This window comes from Lissotriton helveticus, chromosome 1_1 (genome assembly GCF_964261635.1).
Source record: "Lissotriton helveticus chromosome 1_1, aLisHel1.1, whole genome shotgun sequence".
Lineage (NCBI taxonomy): Eukaryota > Metazoa > Chordata > Amphibia > Caudata > Salamandridae > Lissotriton > Lissotriton helveticus.
In genome coordinates, this window is record NC_136057.1 from 1,332,021,726 (window position 1) to 1,332,040,497 (window position 18,772).

The 18,772-nt window shown below is 45.6% G+C and overlaps 1 protein-coding gene across 1 annotated transcript in view; it reads left to right on the forward strand.

Annotated features, from left to right (window-relative positions):
• Window positions 1-14,161, forward strand: part of LOC144763972 (von Willebrand factor A domain-containing protein 7-like) — a 262,295-nt gene extending 248,134 nt beyond the window's left edge. Inside the window, exons 14-15 of the mRNA XM_078650071.1 lie at window positions 13,462-13,595; window positions 14,137-14,161. Coding sequence (XP_078506197.1) covers window positions 13,462-13,595; window positions 14,137-14,161 — 159 coding nt within the window. The remainder of the gene's footprint in view (window positions 1-13,461; window positions 13,596-14,136) is intronic.
• The last annotated feature ends 4,611 nt before the right edge of the window (window positions 14,162-18,772 follow it).

Genomic DNA, 18,772 nt, shown 5'->3' on the forward strand with positions numbered 1-18,772 from the left:
AATTGTTTTTGTATGAATCTTGTACACTGCACGCGAAAGCTTGAATGCCTCAATATGCATGCTACATGTTAGTATTTCAAGAACATGTGGAAATAATAGTATGTGGGGAAAACATTAACAAGCATTTGCAATGCAATAAGTCTTGCATTTGCACGAGTTTGAGCTATTATCATTATCATTGTAAATGACAATGCCGTTTATTTATGTGTTTTGAAAACCTGCAAGAGTTGTGTTAACATGCACTTTGTACTTATCGTTGTTGCGTATGAGAAGCAAGGATAGCAGTAAAAGAGGCGCAATTTCTGCCAGCCTTGCTCCTCTGAAGCAATCACTATAAGTGCAAAGTGCATGTTTGCTCACCACTTGCAGCTTTTCAAAACTCATAAATAAAATGTATTGTCATTTACAATGTCAATAGTTGAAACTCTTGCAAATTTGAGACCTATTGCATTGTCCATTTCAGCTAGAAACAGGTTATGCAGCAGATGGTTAATTATGTGGAACGTGCAGCAAACCCATAATTATATGTAAAATGCTGCAGCTGTGGCATCACCTAAATCCAGTGACTGTGGAAAAACCTATGCTTTGCAGTTTGCGTACAGGTCTTACTGTTAAAAACACTTACTGATCTACATAAAATTAAAAATCTCATCTGCATGTTACAGGCGGTTCTTTGCAGAACATATATTAACCCTCTACGCTGCTTCATTAGTCGTGACTGGACAAAACACAGATCTCTCCAGCAAGTGCACTAACCACTAGTTATCTTATTATAATTATTATTCCCTGAGATTTACTGGGCACACAAAGATATCCACAGCAAGTGTCCTAAACCCATAAAATATTTTAAATGCAGCTTTTGTGAACAATTATGGCATGTCTTAAGATCTGATGTCACTTCTTGTGATATCCCTTCCTTTGTGGTTATGGGGTGTGATGCCGATTCCTGTGATGTCACAGGCAATGTCACGCACCATGATGTCACTTGCATATTGACTAACTTGGTTAGTCTCTGCAACTTTTTGTTTTAAGACTTGTGCCCTGAAGTGGTTAATAATTTGCAGATTACAGTAAAAAAACTTGTGTCTACCTCAAACAGGTTAAAAAATCACAAAGAAATGTAGCAAAGCATGCTGCTGCTCAGTGGAAGGGCCTTTGCAGTTCTCTACTGGTCACCTTTCTGTTGTTTATTTTTGTGTTTGGGTGTCAAAGTAGTATTAATGAGGTGAAACGTTTGTCTAGAATGAGTATGAATGCCAAAATAATGAGGTAACACTAAAACAAAATGCTGCCACATAATTCCAGTGGTCCAGCCTACACCTTCAAAATTGTAAAATGGGACTATTTCTATTTCGCTTGCACAGCAGCAGGTGTCTACATAACTGGATTAGACACACAACAAAAAGTGAGTATGTTAACTTGAAAAAACCATTGTTCCGGAATTTCTGAATAATATTTTGTATTCCATTTCGAAGAGTACTTCAATCACACCCACATATTTCTTCACAAGTTATTAAGGAGATGCTTTCCCTTAAATCACGATTTTCATAAAAGACTATTTGGAAAAGTGTAATGGTAATGAAGGAAGTCATAAACACACACCAAGTCTGCAGCTACAGGTTTTTTTTGTAAAGCACATAGGAATGCCTGCAGCTTGCTGAAATACCAAACAGCGGTGTAGGATGAACCGATTTGGAAAGGGGGACATTTAAGGAAGCTTGTAAGAAGGAAGCGTGCACCAGACAGAGATGAACACATGCACTACTTGGGTGCAACAAAAACACATTATCGAGTAGGGCCCGCATTGTTGCAAGTGAATGCCTTAATTTGAAAAGCACCCTGTCTCGACCGCAAAGCCCGGTAAAAGCTGCTATTCGAGGTATTATGTTGAAACGGGTAGGTTCTCAGTGTAAACAACGCAAAACGTATTCAACACAAATACCTCTAGAGCAATATGCACGTAGAGTCTTCATTGTGGACTGTTGGCACAGCCTGCACTTAATGTGAACCACATGCTGTGCTCTACAGAGAATGCACTTCTACGTGCTACAGCTTGTGTCCATCTTGGAATAATGGGAAGTCTGTTCACTGGATGGTGAATAAACGCATCATCAACAAAAGAGTTTCACTATGTTCCAATGGGAATACCTTAAAGGGTGAAAATTAGAATGATAATTGCCCAAAACTAGGAGCGGCGCTCCTTTTAGTGATATGAAACATTATGGGGCATATTACCAAGCAATAGCGATAACGCTATTGCTTGGTTAGAGACAAAAATTTACCGCTGAGCTGCAACGATTTTTATCGCAAATAAACCTTGGTATTACCAAGGTTTATCGCAAATGTGATAAAAATCGTCCGCAATGCATGAATATCGCTGAAAAGTCAGCGATATTCATGCATTACCGAGCTAATGCTCTTAGCCATGTTATCCACCTCCCATTGGATAACATGGCTAAGAACTGCACAGGGCAGGTGTTAGCTTTTGGAGATATTCGCGCTTAGCGCGAATATCTCCATAAGTTGGTAATAGGAGATAGCGATGTTAGCGACTGTTTCCAGTCGCTAACATCTTGGCACGCCCACTTTGCATGTCATTAGTGATAAATATCACTGACATGCAAAGTGGGGCCCAAGATGGTCGCTATCTCCTACTAGCTGTCGCTAACTGGTGTTAGCGACAGCTAGGTAATAGGGAGATAATTTTATCTCCGCTTTCTTGGCTATTAAAGCCAAAAAAGCGGAGATAAACCCCCTTGATAATATGCCCCTATGTTCTTGCCACCCTAATTAGTTCCCTCTTCCTGCTTTCAGTTGTATTCCACAAAGCAGAGGAGAGAAAAACGATCTCGAGCAGCTTCCTGTTTGTATGTCTCACATGGACGATCCACTCTTACCGGGTGACTGACTATTGCATTCAGGCTCAAGAAATAAAACTTAAAGTGCAATCAATTTCACATAAAGGACTTTAGAAGTTTCTTGTCCATCAACCAACAACATGCCCCACACACAATGCCAGTGACGGGGCGAAGTTTGAAAAGTTTCCTAAAATGAAATTCAGCAGAGCATAAACCACAGTTGGCGATCCAGAGATAGACAGATAAATGGGAAGCCAAGACAGCGCTGCTCACTTCTACATTGAAAATAAGCACTGCCCAATTTAAAAGAAAGAGTTCTCACACACAACAGCTGAAGAATCAATGTGTAAGGAAACCGTACTTCAACAGTACACCTCAGCCTGAAGGGAAGTGATGTAGCAGTGTGAGAAAGTGGCTCTATATATACTGGACCAGAATAAGGTACAGTGTGTATAGAGTCCACAATCCCCTGAGGTATAACAGAGGTTAAAGCCAGGTGTGACCTTACACTCTAAAGTGGTAGCTTGGTCGAGCAGTAAGGCAGTACCAGATGACAGTGTAAAGCATTCGTTGTACACAGTCAGTCAGCAAAAGGTTTCACATACTCAAAGACTGAACTCCAGGCCAATTATTTTTATATCAAAGATATAGATGTTTTACTTTCTAGAACCAACAGGTATCAAAATATACTGTTCTCAATATGAGAGGTCTCAGATGAGTATTTTGCAGAAAGGCAATCAACTTTGCAAACACAATAGGTACAGGGGTTGCAGTAGGCAACACAATTCTACACACAATTTAGCATTGAGCTCAATGGGTTTTCCTATATAAACACACTGGATTACTTTTTGGATTACTGTGGTACTTCCAGGTCTGGATCCTAGAGTCAGTCCTAGGGTCTAAGCTGAAAACAATTTAGTAAAAACGTTTTAGGTATTGCAGTTATTTTTCAGAAATATAAAGCTATTTTAAAAGTCCACACTTAGAAACTTTTCAACAGAAATCTGGCAATGTTATCCAATGGGAGAAAATTCAGGTTGCAGGTAAAGTACAATCTCGTTACTTTTGTAATCCAGTACTGGGCTCCATGATCCAGCACTGGGGTCTCAACTTAAAACAGGTAAGTAATTACGTTTCAGTATTTTGTATGATTTTTAAAGAATATTTCTAGTTTTCAAAAGTATACAGGAGAAATTTCGTAGAAAAGCAGACAATGGATTCCTATGGAGAAAATACAAGTTACTAGTAAACCCTATAGGGATTACGTTTGCGGTTCAGTACTGGGCTACAAGGTACAGTACTGGCTTCTCTCCTGATCACAGGTGAGTACTTTGGAATTCGGAATTTGGATGATTTTATATGAATATTGTAAGTTTTTAAAAGTAGACAGCAGATTTTTCGAGTCAAACCAGTCAATGTTATTCAAAGGCAGGTAAGTGAGTTACCAGTTTCCAGGTGAGCACTCGGCTGGTGAAGTTAAGGTTCTGGGCATAGACTCAAGGGTCCCCCAGGGTCAGGTAGGTACAGTTGTTTCACCCTCCACGGCGCAGGGGCGGCCGGGTGCAGAGGTAGTTAGGCCCAATGTTAGCCAATGAGGGGCAGGGGGCCTCCGGTTGGCGGGCTGCTGGCTAGCAGGCCACGCAGCTGTGGGAGCTGGGCTCCTGGTCACTTTCTCAGGGCAAATGGGGAAGTAGAATAGGGTACAGGTTGCACTGCCAGGGGCACTCGGGTGGCTGGTTGCAGGGTGCTTTTGAGCTGTTGGGCGCTCATTGTTATTCAATGGGAAAGTTAAAAAGGGAACAAAGGCTGCAGACTCGGGGACAGTGATTCTTCAGGTGCGACCACCACTTCGAGAGGTAAGTTGGGATCCTGGAGAAGAGGTAGGTACCCCAATGGGCGGCACAGGGGCTCGCAGGGCGCCGGGTGCAGGGGGGTCTTAGGGTATCGGGAAATCTTACCCTCGGCTGGTCGCAGTTGGAGGGGTACCTGGTTCTGAGGCTGCAGGTGTCATCTGGTTCGTTGAGGAGGGTCTTTGGGCACTGGACTTTGGGTCCCAGTTGCCGGGGGGACGTCCTCGTGGTCTTGGATCACTCGGGCACGGGCCGGACTCGGTGGGTGCAGAGGCGCTGGTCTTGAGCTTCCTGGCTGGTACCAGGGGTTGGTTGTTGAAGCAGAGCCTCTGCTTATGGAAGCCCCAGTCTTTCAGAGGGTCAAGGCAGGTAGGTCCTCCGGGTGTTTTAAGGTTGCTGTCCACAGGAGTCGCGGGATTAAGCAGGAACAGGTTCCAGGGTCGACAGGTTGGTAGGGCTGGAGCCAAGTCAGTGGGTGTTGTCCTGTTGTTAGCAGCTGCACGGCGGGTCTTCTTCTTTCTTCTTTTCTTATCGGGATCTGAGAAAGGAAGGTTCAGGGAGCCCCTAAATACTGAATTAAGGGGCATTACAGGTAGGGCAAGGGCAGGGACCAATAGGTCCCTGTCCTGGGGTGGGTACACCCCCTAGCCTGCGCCTCTCCTGTGGGGGGGGGGGCAGGAGCCTAGCTGCGATCGGGCAGGGCTCCCCATCTTCAAGATGGCTGGAGCCCGGGGTCGTGCTTTACCTCGTCTCCCCCACCTAAGTAGTGAGGTTAGCACAGGCTGGCACACCCCCCTTCCTGACGTAGTTTTTCCCGCCAGTCTTCCCGCCAAAGTGGGGGTCAGAACTGGTGGGGGCCAGTTGCTGGGTACAGCAAATGGTATGGAGAAGCTCAAAAAATGGGGCAGGCCTTTGAAGCTTCCCCCTGCCCATCCTGGGGAGGAGACCTAGCACCTCGCCCAGGATGTGCATTGTTGCAGGCCCAGGAGAGTGGGGGCTCTCCACCCAAGGGTCCAGCAACATGTCTGCTGTGTGGCAGCCTAGGCAGCCTCTCAGTCCAGATGTGGATTGTGGTCAGGTCTCTAAGATGCCCTCTGTGGTGCATTTTTCAATAAATCCCACACTGGCATCAGTGTGGATTTAATGTGCTGAGAAGTTTGATACCAAATATGTCAGTCTTCAGTGTAGCCATTATGGTGCTGTGGAGTTCGTAATGTCGACCTCCCAGCACCATATACTCTTAATGGCATCACTGCACTTACAGTGCCCACGAATTGGCCTGGGTACTGTAGGGGCACAGGGCTCATGCACCTGGGCCCACACCACTGGCATAGGGCACCCAGCTAGAGGGGTGACAGATGTATGTCAGGGCAGTGGATTTGTGGGCATGGCACACAGGGATGTGTGCCATGTCGACTCTTTGTTTAGTTCTGTACTTAGGCACTCAGCCTGCAAAGACAGTGTGTGGATGCCAGGGTACAGGGCCCCTAAGGATGGTACAATAAGTGCTGCAGTCCTTAGGGGTCTTCTCTGGTCACCATGCCCTGGGTACCTAGGGTACCATTTACTAGGGGCTGACAGCTGGCCAGAGATGCCAATTGAGTTTTAGTCTCAGCACAGTTTTAGGGAAGGAACGCAGGACCTGGGTACCTGGTTGGCAGGAGCCCAGGGTACACTCAGTCAAAGCACATAGCAGTCAGAAAAAAGTGAGGGCATACCAATGCCAGAAAGATGGCACTTTCTCACAATCAGCAAAACCAAGGAGTTAAGAGGCAGCATAGAAGAAGGACAACAGAGGTAGCCAATGGTAATTAGAGGCAGGAAAAAAGTTGGTATTATTGATTACTGCAGGTCTTGCAGACAGCTCAACAGGTAGCTCGACCTAAAAATGTCCTGGTAGGTTCAGCTATAGCAGTGGCGTTAAGAAAGAATGCTTGTTTAGTGGGTAGACATGCCATTTCGTGGTTCTAGGAGTTTGTGCATGAAGATTGTGTTTGGATAGACGTGAAGCCACTGGAAGGTAGTTTGAGGCAGCAGGAGCTGAGTGGCGTAACAAAACTTGAAGGAGCCCCCCTGCAAGGTACGTGGAGGGGCCCCCTCCAGACACTATCAGGATCTCTCTGCAGGCCCGTAGCCAGAATGATATTTTTAGGGAGGCATGGCCCTCGGCTATGACGGAAACATAAAGCTGTGCGCAATACGTATATTCTTTCCCAAGTATTATTTGTAGGGGAAATGTACAGTATGCAAGATTTGAAATTGCACACTGCGTTTGGGTGCTTTTTCAAACAACAGAAATGTTATCTTGGTTGGGTTGAGCTTCTTCTAGGTGCGTAGCATCCAGGTTTGCATGATATGCAGGCAGTGTTTGAGGCACTCGATGTTAGAAGTGGAGGAGACTTTCAAGTAAAACTGTGTTTCGTCAGTGTGTTAAAGGAAGAAAGCTGAGAGGTCCAGAAATATCAGGAGGCAGTGGTAACTTCATCTGGGATTAAGAGGGCATTGTTTATGACGTGTAAAGTAGTAGTCTCATAGCTACAGCATGATCTGAAGCCAGACTGGTAGCCTTACATAGGTAAATGGCTTCATTTTCAAGTGCAAGGCATTCACAAATGGTGACCATGCAATAGTAAGTCAATTTAATTATGCACAGACCCTTGGCTGGCGTTAAAGTCTACTCCTCCTGTCCCTAAACTGGAGGCGGCTTTCTGCCTGGAGGACTGACAGACCGGGATCGCAGGCAGAGCTGCTGTCATTGATGTCAAATCGCCAGTCGTGCTGGGATGTGAGGTAGTGTGCACCCAACCCCCCTTCTGTCGGTCTTGACTTTCTTGTTTGCCCTATTGAAGGAGCTATGACTTCTAGAAACGTTTCTAAGTCTGAACATAGACAGGGCCACACCAGGATCCATGTCAAACATCATCCGATCAACCTTGAGGCCATCCGAGGCATGGACTTCAAACTTCGCCCACTCGCTTTCCTGCCTTCGTCGACAACTGCACTGTGATTCCGCTCATAAGCAATCCACCGTCATCAAACACCACTTCAGATCCATCTTGCCCCGCCGATGACACTTCAGAGACCACATTTTCCCCATAAAACTTTCTAAGTCAGAAGGTAAACCTTCCACTGGCAGGAACCTAATTCCTGCATCCGACCCACGCTCCATCACAGTCATACTTAATTTTTTATTTTGAACTGGTCTAACACGATCAGATGGCCACGATTGATGCTTATTCGTATCTCCGGTTCTACTTATTGGATTTTTATCGCTTTGGTATAGTCTTGTTTATTCAAATGTACTATATTTTCCTAAATTGGCTTGGGATTTTTGTTTTGTTGTGTTTTCACTTTATTACTGTTTGAGTACTGCATAAATAATTTACACATTACCTCAAAGGTAAGACTGACTGTTGAGTGGCAAGCTACCAGAGAGTTAAGCATAGGTTCAATCAATCAAACAATCAATCAATGCATTTATATAGCGCACTACTCACCCGGAGGGTCTCAAGGCGCTAGGGGGGGTCCGCTACTGCTCGAACAGCCAGGTCTTGAGCTGCTTCCTGAAGGCAAGGTGGTCCTGGGTCAGGCGGAGGTGGGTCGGGAGGGAGTTCCAAGTCTTGGCGGCCAGGTAGGAGAAGGACCTTCCTCCTGTGGTGGCTCTTCGGATGCGGGGGACAGCGGCGAGGGCGTGGCCGGTCGATCGAAGCTGGCGTGTGGGATTGTAGAAGTTGAGGCGGCTGTTGAGGTATCCTGGGCCTTGGTTGTGTAGGGCTTTGTGTGCGTGGGTGAGGAGACGGAAGGTGATTCTCTTGTTGACTGGGAGCCAGTGCAGATCTCTCAGGTGTCCGGAGATGTGGCTGCAACGGGGGATGTCCAGGATGAGTCGTGCTGAGGCGTTCTGAATCCGCTGGAGTCTCTTCTGGAGTTTGGCAGTGGTTCCGGCGTAGAGGGAGTTGCCGTAGTCCAGACGGCTGGTGACGAGGGCCTGGGTGACCGTCTTCCTGGTCTCGGGGGGGGGGGGGGGATCCACCGGAAGATCTTACGTAGCATGTGCAGGATGTTGAAGCACGACGAGGAGACGGCGTTGACTTGTCTGGTCATGGAGAGGGAGGAGTCCAGGATGAAGCCCAGGTTGCGTGCGTGGTCTGTTGGTTTGAGAGGTTGAGTTAGTGACTCTAGTGGTTTATGCTTATAAGGCTTGTGATTATTATTTGAGCTGTGTTTTCACTCTCTCAACCAATACTCCAAGTTCTTACAGCAAGCAATACTGAGAAACCAAGGCTGCTGAGATTTTATTAAATTCAATCATGGGTAGGTATTCAAGGCGCTGTCTTAGCAATGTTGCTTTAGACTGCCTTGAATACCGACCTCTGTAAAATCCATTATGACAGATGTTAATTGTGAATAATGCAACCAGATCTAAAAGAATGTGGACACTGACAGCTAGCATACACCTCTCCCCTCAGGTTACCCAGATTCAACAACATTATCAATCCCATTCTATGGTGTAGAAAAATGTCTGCATATACCTGATGGGGGAGGCCATGCTGTTCTATGCGATACTAATTTGAGACCAAGATGCCCAATCTAAAGCTTATTTTGAAATGGGAAGGAGAGAAATAGTGTGGTAGTTGCAAAGCTCTATCGTATCAAAGGGTCATTTCATTTTCCTCTCCTCTCCTCTCCCACTTTCATTTATTTCCTCCCATCTTTGCCTGTTGTCCTGCCTCTTCCTTGACAGCATTGTGTTTGTTCTTCTCTCGCAACTTGTTCTCTGCAGTCCATCACTGTGGTCCTTCAACCCAGTCAAGTCAGTTTCTCACCCAGATTACTTAGGACACTGTGGTCGAGTGTATATAGCTCAATGGTGTGGGTCCAAAGAAATCACTGAAATATTTGCAACAGATTGTAAAAGCAGCAACAAATAAGGTTTCTCTCATAGGGCGAAGGGTACAGAAGCAGCAGCATTTTAAATGTAACTCATATGCAGTAATTATACTGCACAGATAGCAGCACTGCAGGCTTCTTGGCAACACAAACCAGATAGAACAAAGGCTAGAAGGTGAGATTTCATCACACAGAGAATAGGTATACTTTAGGCAGCAGGACTAGAAGCTTTGCTCACACAAGCAGTAGAGGTAAAACACAAAAGTACCATTGCAAGTTTTCTTCAAACATAGAAACATTGGCAGATGCCGTGCAAACTTTCCCTAGACTAGGACAAAAAAGGCACAATATAGACATCAACTATAACGAGCACTGGCAAAGCCAATAGGTCTTGCCTATACAAGAGCTGTTGGCTTTGGCACTGTGGTTTTGCTATGTTGTACGCCAGTGTAGCTGCTGTCCAGCGTGGCTACAAGTTAGTGGCACGGAGTGTCCTAGAGTGAAGTGGGGTCAGTAGAGTCCCGTACACTGGATTTGTTGGAGTAGAGTGAAGTAGGGGGAGTAGTGTCATAGATTGAGTAGAGGGAGTAGAGTTCACTGGTTCAGTGGCAGAGAGTGTTGTAGATTGCAGTGTCAGAGTGCACTACCGTAGAGTGGTGTGGAGCAGAGTGTGGTGGAATAGGGTAGAGTGGACTGAGGTAGTGGGATGGACTGGACTCGAGTAGATTGGGGTGGATTGGATTGGGATAGAGTGGGTTGGATTGAGTGGGGTGGGCTGGATTGGATTGGAGTGGATTAGATTGGATTGCAGAGGGGTGGATTGAATTGAGGTGGATTGGATTAGGTGGGGTGAACAGATTGGGGTGGATTGGATTGAGGTGGATTGAATTGGGTTGGGGTGGATTAGATTGGATTGGGGTAAAATGGATTTGGGTGGGATGGATTGGATTGGAGCAGGGTGGATTGGATTAGAGTAAAGTCGTTGGATTGGAGTGGGGTGGAATGTTTTGAATTTGGAGTGGGGTAGATTGTTTTGGATTGGAGTAGAGCACATTGGAGTGGGGCAGATTGTTTGGATTGGAGTGGGGCTTATTGGAGTGGGGCAGATTGTTTTGGATTGGAGTGGGGCAGACTCTTTTGGATTGGAGTGGGACAGATTGTTTGGAGTGAAGTGGGGCACATTGTTTTGGATTGGAGTGGGGCACATTGTTTTGGATTGGAGTGGGGTAGATTGTTTTCGATTGGAGTGGGGCAGATTGGAATGAAGGAGACTGTTTTGGATCGGAGTGGGGCAGTTTGGAGTGAGCAAATTGGAGAGGATCAGATTGTTTTGTATTGGGCAGAATGGAGTGGGAACGATTGTTTTAGATTGAAGTGGGGTGAATTGGTTTCAAGTGGGTGGATTGGGGTGAGATGGATTGGACTGGAGTGGGGCAGTTAGAGTGGGGCAGATTGTTTTGGATTGCAGTGGGGCAGATTGTTTGGGACTGGAATAGGGCAGATTGCAGTGGAGCAGATTGTTTTTGAGTGGGACAGATTGTTTTGGATTGGAGTGGGGCAGACTAGAGTGGGACGGATTTGGAGGATTGGAGTGTGGAGGTTTGGAGTGGATTTGATTGGGGTGAGTGGGTTGGATTAGAGTGGGTTGGATGGATTGGTGTGGTGTGGATTGAATTGAGTGGGGCGGATTTGAGTGGGGTGGTTTTGGGTGTACTGCACGATTATGTGTTAAAGCATCATTTCAGAAATTTCACATAAGAAAGAAAGGATGTCGCTTTGCAATAACATTATCCTAACTTGAGAATAGCACCATTGATCAAAAATAATATAAAACATGAGTGCAAAGTGAGAAAAGAAGACTTGCCAAAATAAAGTTAACTATAGAAATTAAACTTTTGCAATTTTATTTGCCCTGCTGGGTATGTTTTTGCCAGTCATACGCCGTCTGTTTGCAGGCCACTAAAAGTTAAAAAGAACAAAATAGTACCTCAATCACGTCAGGAGCAGCGGACGGACACTGATTAAGTTGAATCAATCAGTGCTTGGTCCCTGCTACACAGAGATGAACGGAAACTATGTTAGGCATGCAGTGACGAATTACTATGCTGTAAAGAAGAGTGCGACGCAAGCCAAATGGTAAGAAACTGGCGGGCTCCAAGCCCTTTTCTCTAAACAAGAGTGCCTCGTAAGCGAGGCGCATGCTCTCGCAGGTCGGACCCCAAAAATTACTCTTAGGAAAAGCAGCTGATCCATGGAAATTAGTTGGGCAGGCATCTCTCCCACAACATGGTGCATCACAGAAAGGAGTTGTGCAAGTGTCCCTCACATAGTTATATGAAGAAGCAGGAGAAAGCTCCCTCACAATATAGGTAGAGAATGGTAGGAGATGAGTTAAAAACTTGCACACAACATGAGCAGCATGGGCAGCAACTCTTAAAACAGGTAGGTCACTGGAAGTAAATGTTATATCATGCATATTTGTACAGTGCACTATCTCAGGGGTTTCAGGTAATGAAACTCACCTTTACAAAATAAACACCGTAGATGACAACTGTGCAAACCTCACAAACATTTACAAAATAAAGAGACAGGGAGAAATCATCATTTCAAGACTTCCTCACAAAACATGTACATACTGCTAGCACGGACAGGTGTGCAAAGCTACCAAGGGGCATTAGGTCATGTAGCAGGCTTTAGAGCTGTCCTTGATTTCATGTAACAGTATCTCACATGAACTGATGTTTACAGGCATGATTTTTGTGGTAAAACAGAAATTCCAAGTGCGATTGGATGAAAAGTGTGAGTGGTTATTTGTGTTACATATAATAGGGCCCACTGGCACCATTTATAAGTGTGCAAGTAACAATTCTGAAGTGTGAAAGTAAAACCTGATGTTCTGGGAATACATTAAAACACCAATTGCTGTTGTCATCCTGACAGTGAAGTCAATTGTTGTTATTTAAAATGTACATTAGCGCTCCAAACTATAACATGCAAGGATTTCTGGCATCGTGCCTCCAGGACTAACTGTGCATTTCAAACATTTCTTTTGTTGTATTTACTGCTCATTGCAATGTATCAGGAAAGTTGTCCAGTGGTTCCCTTTCTGCTAGAGAGTGCATAAGTGAAAGAAATACAACTTACCCACACCACAGTTTTAAAGAGGGTGTCATGTCTGGGGAAAGATTCAGTTCCAATTCCTGCGTGTTGGAATGATTCAGACAGGCTACAGGCAAAGAGAGACTTTCTGTCCCTCTTTGGAATTGCCCGCTCTTTTTCTCTAGTCAGGTCAGACTCCCAGCATGCATGCAGAGACAATGCTGAGGGGAGTTAACTTTTCATGCACGTGGTCTATTGTGCCTCCGCCTTTCTCAGAGGTCATACCCTGGACAACAAACCGCCCTCCTGCTTCTGCAGCCTGCTATCAGGAACACAACAACTGCTGTGTTTTAGAAGGGGCCTCATTGCATAGGTTATGTTTCTTTAGTAAGGCTGCATTTCAAGGTTGAATATTTTCTTTTTACACTGTGCACATTTTAATATAAAGAGTTGTAATAATACTGTACACGCTGTCTGCGTCGTGGCTACGGCCCTGGCTCTCTGGCCGGAGTACTCTGCGAAGGGGGCCCCCTGGAGCTTGCGGCACCCCGCACCACGGGGGCTGCGGGGGCCTGGGTTACGCCCCTGCAGGAGCTGTAAACTTTGTATAACTTGCCATACTTTTCATGGCTTACAAAAGTGTGTTAAATTAGACTGTGCATACCGTGTGTTCCACCTTGATTTGTTTGAATCGAAGTGTCCACTTGAGGGGCACCCCTATAGCACCCTAGTAATACAAACCTCTCACTTCTTTTTCATTTCAGGGAATCAGAGCTTTTCCATTACCTCCAGGATGCAAAGCTGACATTCCTTTTACAATTCAGAACATTGGGCAAACTTCCACATACATCATCAGTGTGGCAGGGAGCAGCATTGTGGAAAGCTACAGCCCCTCAAGGTAATCTCTCTTCTTGGACAAAGGATGTCTCATATGCTCTCAAGGTGTCATTAATATAACATTACAATGGGGCTTCACTAAGCAAATGTGCCAGTGTCACTCATTCTGAGTGAGAGTTACTCCCACATAAGGCATTCATGTATCTTCTTTTTCTAAGTCAGTATGAAGGCGGTATGGCATATTTTTCATCTAATGAGGATTTACCTCTCTCCCGCCCCCTCTTTATTGTTAAATTGTTGACACATCTATTGAGGCATTTTAGAACTGTCATTTCTTTGTTCACAGAGAGAAGTGGAATCAAAACATGCAATTATATAAAAAGGCTAAAAGGAAAGGCAAATATCTCTATTGTGTATTTGATACCACTCTAGCTGAGAAGTCTCTCACTTAGAGAAAGTCTATAACATCTGAAGTTACTTCCTTCATTGATTAATTGACCATGGGGTCTCTCCACCTGAGCAGTCCTCATCCATCCATTGAGGTCGCACTTCCTCTTGAGTCATTTACTGGTGACAGCCTCTATATCCTCTTCTTTTCACAGGTCTTATCGCTGTGTGTCATTTTGACCTCATTTTTTATATAGGGAGTTGCTCACTGGTGGGTTCATTTGGTATCCCTATATCTGGTTAATCTTAAACTATGGCATGTCTCTGATCTTTCTCCCTCTGTATTGTATAATGTCACAGTCAACTTTGTGCCCCATAGGCTTATTATAATTCTTTTGTTGCAGTTTTTTTTATATAGCGCAAACTTGAACCGAAGGTATTGGCATGCTTTACATGAGCACCAGTTACGTTACACAAGGACACATTAATTTTTGGTAGGCTCTGGGAGGTTAAGTGATTTGCCCAGAATCACAGGATGTTGAGCAGAGGCTCAAACCTGGTTCCACAGATCCAAAGTCGACAGCTCTAGCCATAAGGCTAGAACCTCAGATGTCTGTCACATGAATGTCTGTGATGCGTCTACATCAGAGCATTCTTTTTCTTGGTTAGTGTCTCTTCTGGCTCCCATGTTAAGTTTGAAACCCACTCCCAAATATCAAAGGGGAGTATCTTTGAAAAGTGGCCAAAGAATTGTGATATTTACTTTTGTTAGGACAATGGAAGTAACATTCTGCTTTTAATTCTTTTTTAGCAGGTGCCTTCCACAGCAAAATGCCTGAACCTATTTTGTGGCAGGGTGAATTTTTCTCAACTGAGTTTCCTTTTGTATCTTGCTCCATTATGTGCATTTTGCACCTGATAACGTCTTCCACAGAGTTAGTTTTGCACCATTCTCATTTCAAATCTATTCTTTTTTTTAGATTTGCCAACTTTGCGTTGCTAACTTCTATAACTGGCATTTATAGGGGGTGGTCAAATTGAAGACATCCAGGATTTGTTCCAGAGTTGCATTGGACATTATGATGGGAACTGAACTATATTGAAGGCAGCCGCGGCCCGTGCAGATAAGAGCAGTGGGGCTGGGTGGTGGCGGGGGTGGAGATTTCCACAGACGACCATGAGGGAAAATGAATTATTTATTTATTTTTCCCTCGTAGTCGCCTCTTGAAATCCCCCCCCACCCACTGGGCCCTGCCGCCCACCGCTCTCACCTGCACGGGCCGCGGCTGATTGAAGGTGTTATAGGTGTGTCCTGTTGCACTCTCCATGCCACTAAACGTGGTTTGGTTTGAGTGACCTCATTTTGGGAGGTTTGAAGCATGTCAGAGAGGTATGTCAAGATTAGTGATCTTCTGACCTCAACTATGGGTTTTATTCTGGCCCCCAAATCATTTACCTGTCCCCCAAACTGGTTTACTCACAGCGGCACCTTGGGGGTTCCCCCAATTTTACACCAGGTTTTAAAGACTGACACAGTTCTGTTTGGAAATGAGATGACATTTAAATAGTTTTTGAAATCTAAACTGTCCTACTTCACATCAAAGTAGCTAGCTGAGTAGACTGAAATGTGTGGTTTTGGCACATATGTATGTGCTCGCTGAGCAAGCTGTTTATTTAACTGAGCTAAGTTATCAACGTTTATACATGTGTGTTAGATACCCTCTACTTTGAGAACAATCCTAATTTTCCCTCCTCTACTTTGGAGGATCAAGTTGCCTGTGCCTCTAACCTCTACATTCTTGGTGGTACCAAAGCTTTCCCAAATAATATTGCTTCAGAATACTAAGTTACCCATTAAAACAGAGGCACATGGGAAATAATTTACTTAAGATCATGGAATGATCATTTGACACCATTTCTCTTACATTTAGACTTTTTATCTAGATCACCTGCAGCATGACGAGAAGGATATTTTATTTACCAATACCATGTTGTTTGTTTAGTTTCTACGTTTCATTTTAACTGTAGTCTGTTTTGAAGACCCTAGTCACTTTTTCAAGTCTGAAAATCCAATGTTTTCTAATAAACATCATGATAAGATCATATATTCCCAATATAATTTATTTGCCCTATGTGCCCTCTTTAGGGTTAAGCTTGAAAGGGGAGAAAGCACTGAAGGTCAAGTGACAATTGCTATTCCTGACACCGCTAAAAGTGGCACATCTTCTAACATTGAAATTCAGGTGGTGGAAGAAGATTTACACGATCATACCACTTGGTTTATAGAATGTTTCATACAGTTTCCCAGTAAATAAGGTACGTATTAATCCCATGGCCTTGTGTTGAAGTATTCCACTCACATGTAAAAATCACCTGAGATGCAGATAACAGTATGATCCCTGATGAACAAAAAATAGATGGTTTGTTGGAAATCAGGGAGAATTCCAAATGGAGCTAAGAGCTAAGTAGATGACAAGGCAGCAGAAGGTAAATATAAATCTATAGGGATGTTCCCAAGGAGATTTGAGCAGCTAATGGGAGATCATTGTGGGAACAGGTGGTATTATGAAACAATGCATCTTTGTCAATCTCTGCTCTAATCATGCATGTCCACCACAGCGGCCACAAGCATCTTAAAATCTATTTACATTCTTAATGATGCATTGGATATTTTGTGGAGTTAGGTAAGTGAAGCACACTTTACCAGGTCTGTAAACCCAGCTTCAACTCTTGTGTGGACTGGCTATTCAAGAACTGGTTCCACATGACTTGCAACATATGGGTGATATACTCACCTATCTCATAAAACAGATTTAACCAGAGACCTGTAACGTTGGGTGGAAATATTATTAAGGGAAATTTATAAAGCGCCTGGTTACGCACAGATGGCGTGTCCCCGCGCTGTGGCGAGTGGGGTCAGCAGAGTCGTGCCGCAAGGTCAGCTCGGCTTACTGTGTGCAAAGGTGGGTTTTTAATTTCTTCCTGAAGCCGAGTTCAGATGGCTCCAGGCGAAGGTCCAGTGGCAAGGCATTCCAGCTTTTCGCGGCCAGGTATCTAAAAGACCTACCTCCCATGCGTGCCTTTTTTATCTTGGGGACCTTTAGTAGCCCTACACAGGAGGATCGCAGAGCACGCGCTGGCGCGTACCGGGTGATCAAACCCTGAAGGGGAGCTGGTGCCTTACCACCCAAGATGCGGTGGCATGTGCAAAGGGCCTTAAATTCGACCCTGCCCCTTACTGGAAGCCAGTGAAGGGCCTGAAGGGCTGCCTTGGATGCTGATCTCTTGGGGAATTTCAGAATCAGGCGAGCCGCTGCATTCTGCAGCACCTGGAGGCGGTTAATCACCTTACTGGTGGCTCCCAGATACAGCAGATTGCCATAATCCAGGCGCGATGTGACGAGGGCATGCACCAGCGTCCTGCGTCCTGCTGGCTGACGTGGGGAGAAGATCTAATACCTTCCGCAGGCTTTTTAGGACGCTGAAGCAGACCCCCACCACACGGCCTATCTGAGGTCCAAAAGACAGGTCAGCGTCAAGCCACACTCCCAGGTTCCTGGCTTCTTGACAGGGTATAGAGACCTCCCCTAGACATGATGGCCACCATGCCGATGACCAGACAGATGGGCTCCCCCCCACCACGAGCACCTCAGTCTTGCTGCCATTTAGCTTAAGACAGTTGGTGGACATCCAGGTAGCCAGTTCCTGCATGCAGGCCCTGAATCTGTCCACCGCATGACCGGGCGCGCGCGACAGGGAGATGACCAACTGCGTGTCATCGGCATAGGACACTATGTGCAAACCATGGCTTTCAGCGATGGGCGCCACCGGGGAGACATAGAGATTAAATAGGGTTGGGCTCAGGGACGAGCCCTGAGGCACGCCCTTGCCCAGACCAATCTCCCTAGAGTAACAATCTCCCTGGCGAACCTGAAAGCCTCTCCCTGTCAGGAAGGACTGGATCCATTCAAGTGCATCTCCTGATATCCCACCACCATTCAGACACTGTAGCAAGGTGGTATGAGCTACAGTGTCGAATGCTGCACTTAGGTCCAGTAGGATGAGAGCCATAGTCTGGCCCTCATCCACCCCCTGACGTAAGGTCTCCACTGCCATCAGAAGCGCTGATTCAGTCGAGTGGCGGGGACGGAAACCAAACTGGGTCTCGTGCAGGAGGGCAGCCTCTTCCACGAAATCCATCAGTTGTGTGTTTACCGTTTTCTCTGCCACTTTAGCCAGGTATGGTAATGGGAAGATTGGCCGGAGGTTCTCCAATTTGTCGAAGCTGATGTTAGGCTTCTTTTGAAGAGGTAGCACCACCGCCTGTTTCCAATCTCTGGGCACTGTCTTGGTCCTGAAGGAAACGTCCAAACGATGTCTGATGTACGGTTCCAGCACTGGCAAGCTGTCGGCTAGCCGTTTAGGCGTGGTGGGGTCCCGCGGGGAGCCTGACTTAACAGACCTACAGATCTTCAAGAGAGTCTCCAGGGATGGGGTGACAAAGTCGGTCAAGATGTGTCTATCCCCCCACTCCCTCGGGGTTTCCACAAACTACGGTAGGATGGCTAGGGAAGGCCGAGTAAATTTTCGCTACTTTTTCGGCAAAGAAGTCCGCAATCCTATTACAGGATTCCACTGAACAATCATCTGGGGCAGTGGAGGGCATCCCGCCCGAACGAGTTTTATATAGCAAAAACAGTTCCTTCGTGGAGTTCCCAGCTTCCATAATCCTAGTGGCATAGTGTGCCGCCTTGGACTTCCTAATTAGTCCGTGCTAGGCGCGACTCTCAATTAGATAAATCACCTTGGCATCCATGGCGAAAGCCCCTCGCCACTTCCTTTCAGCCCGCT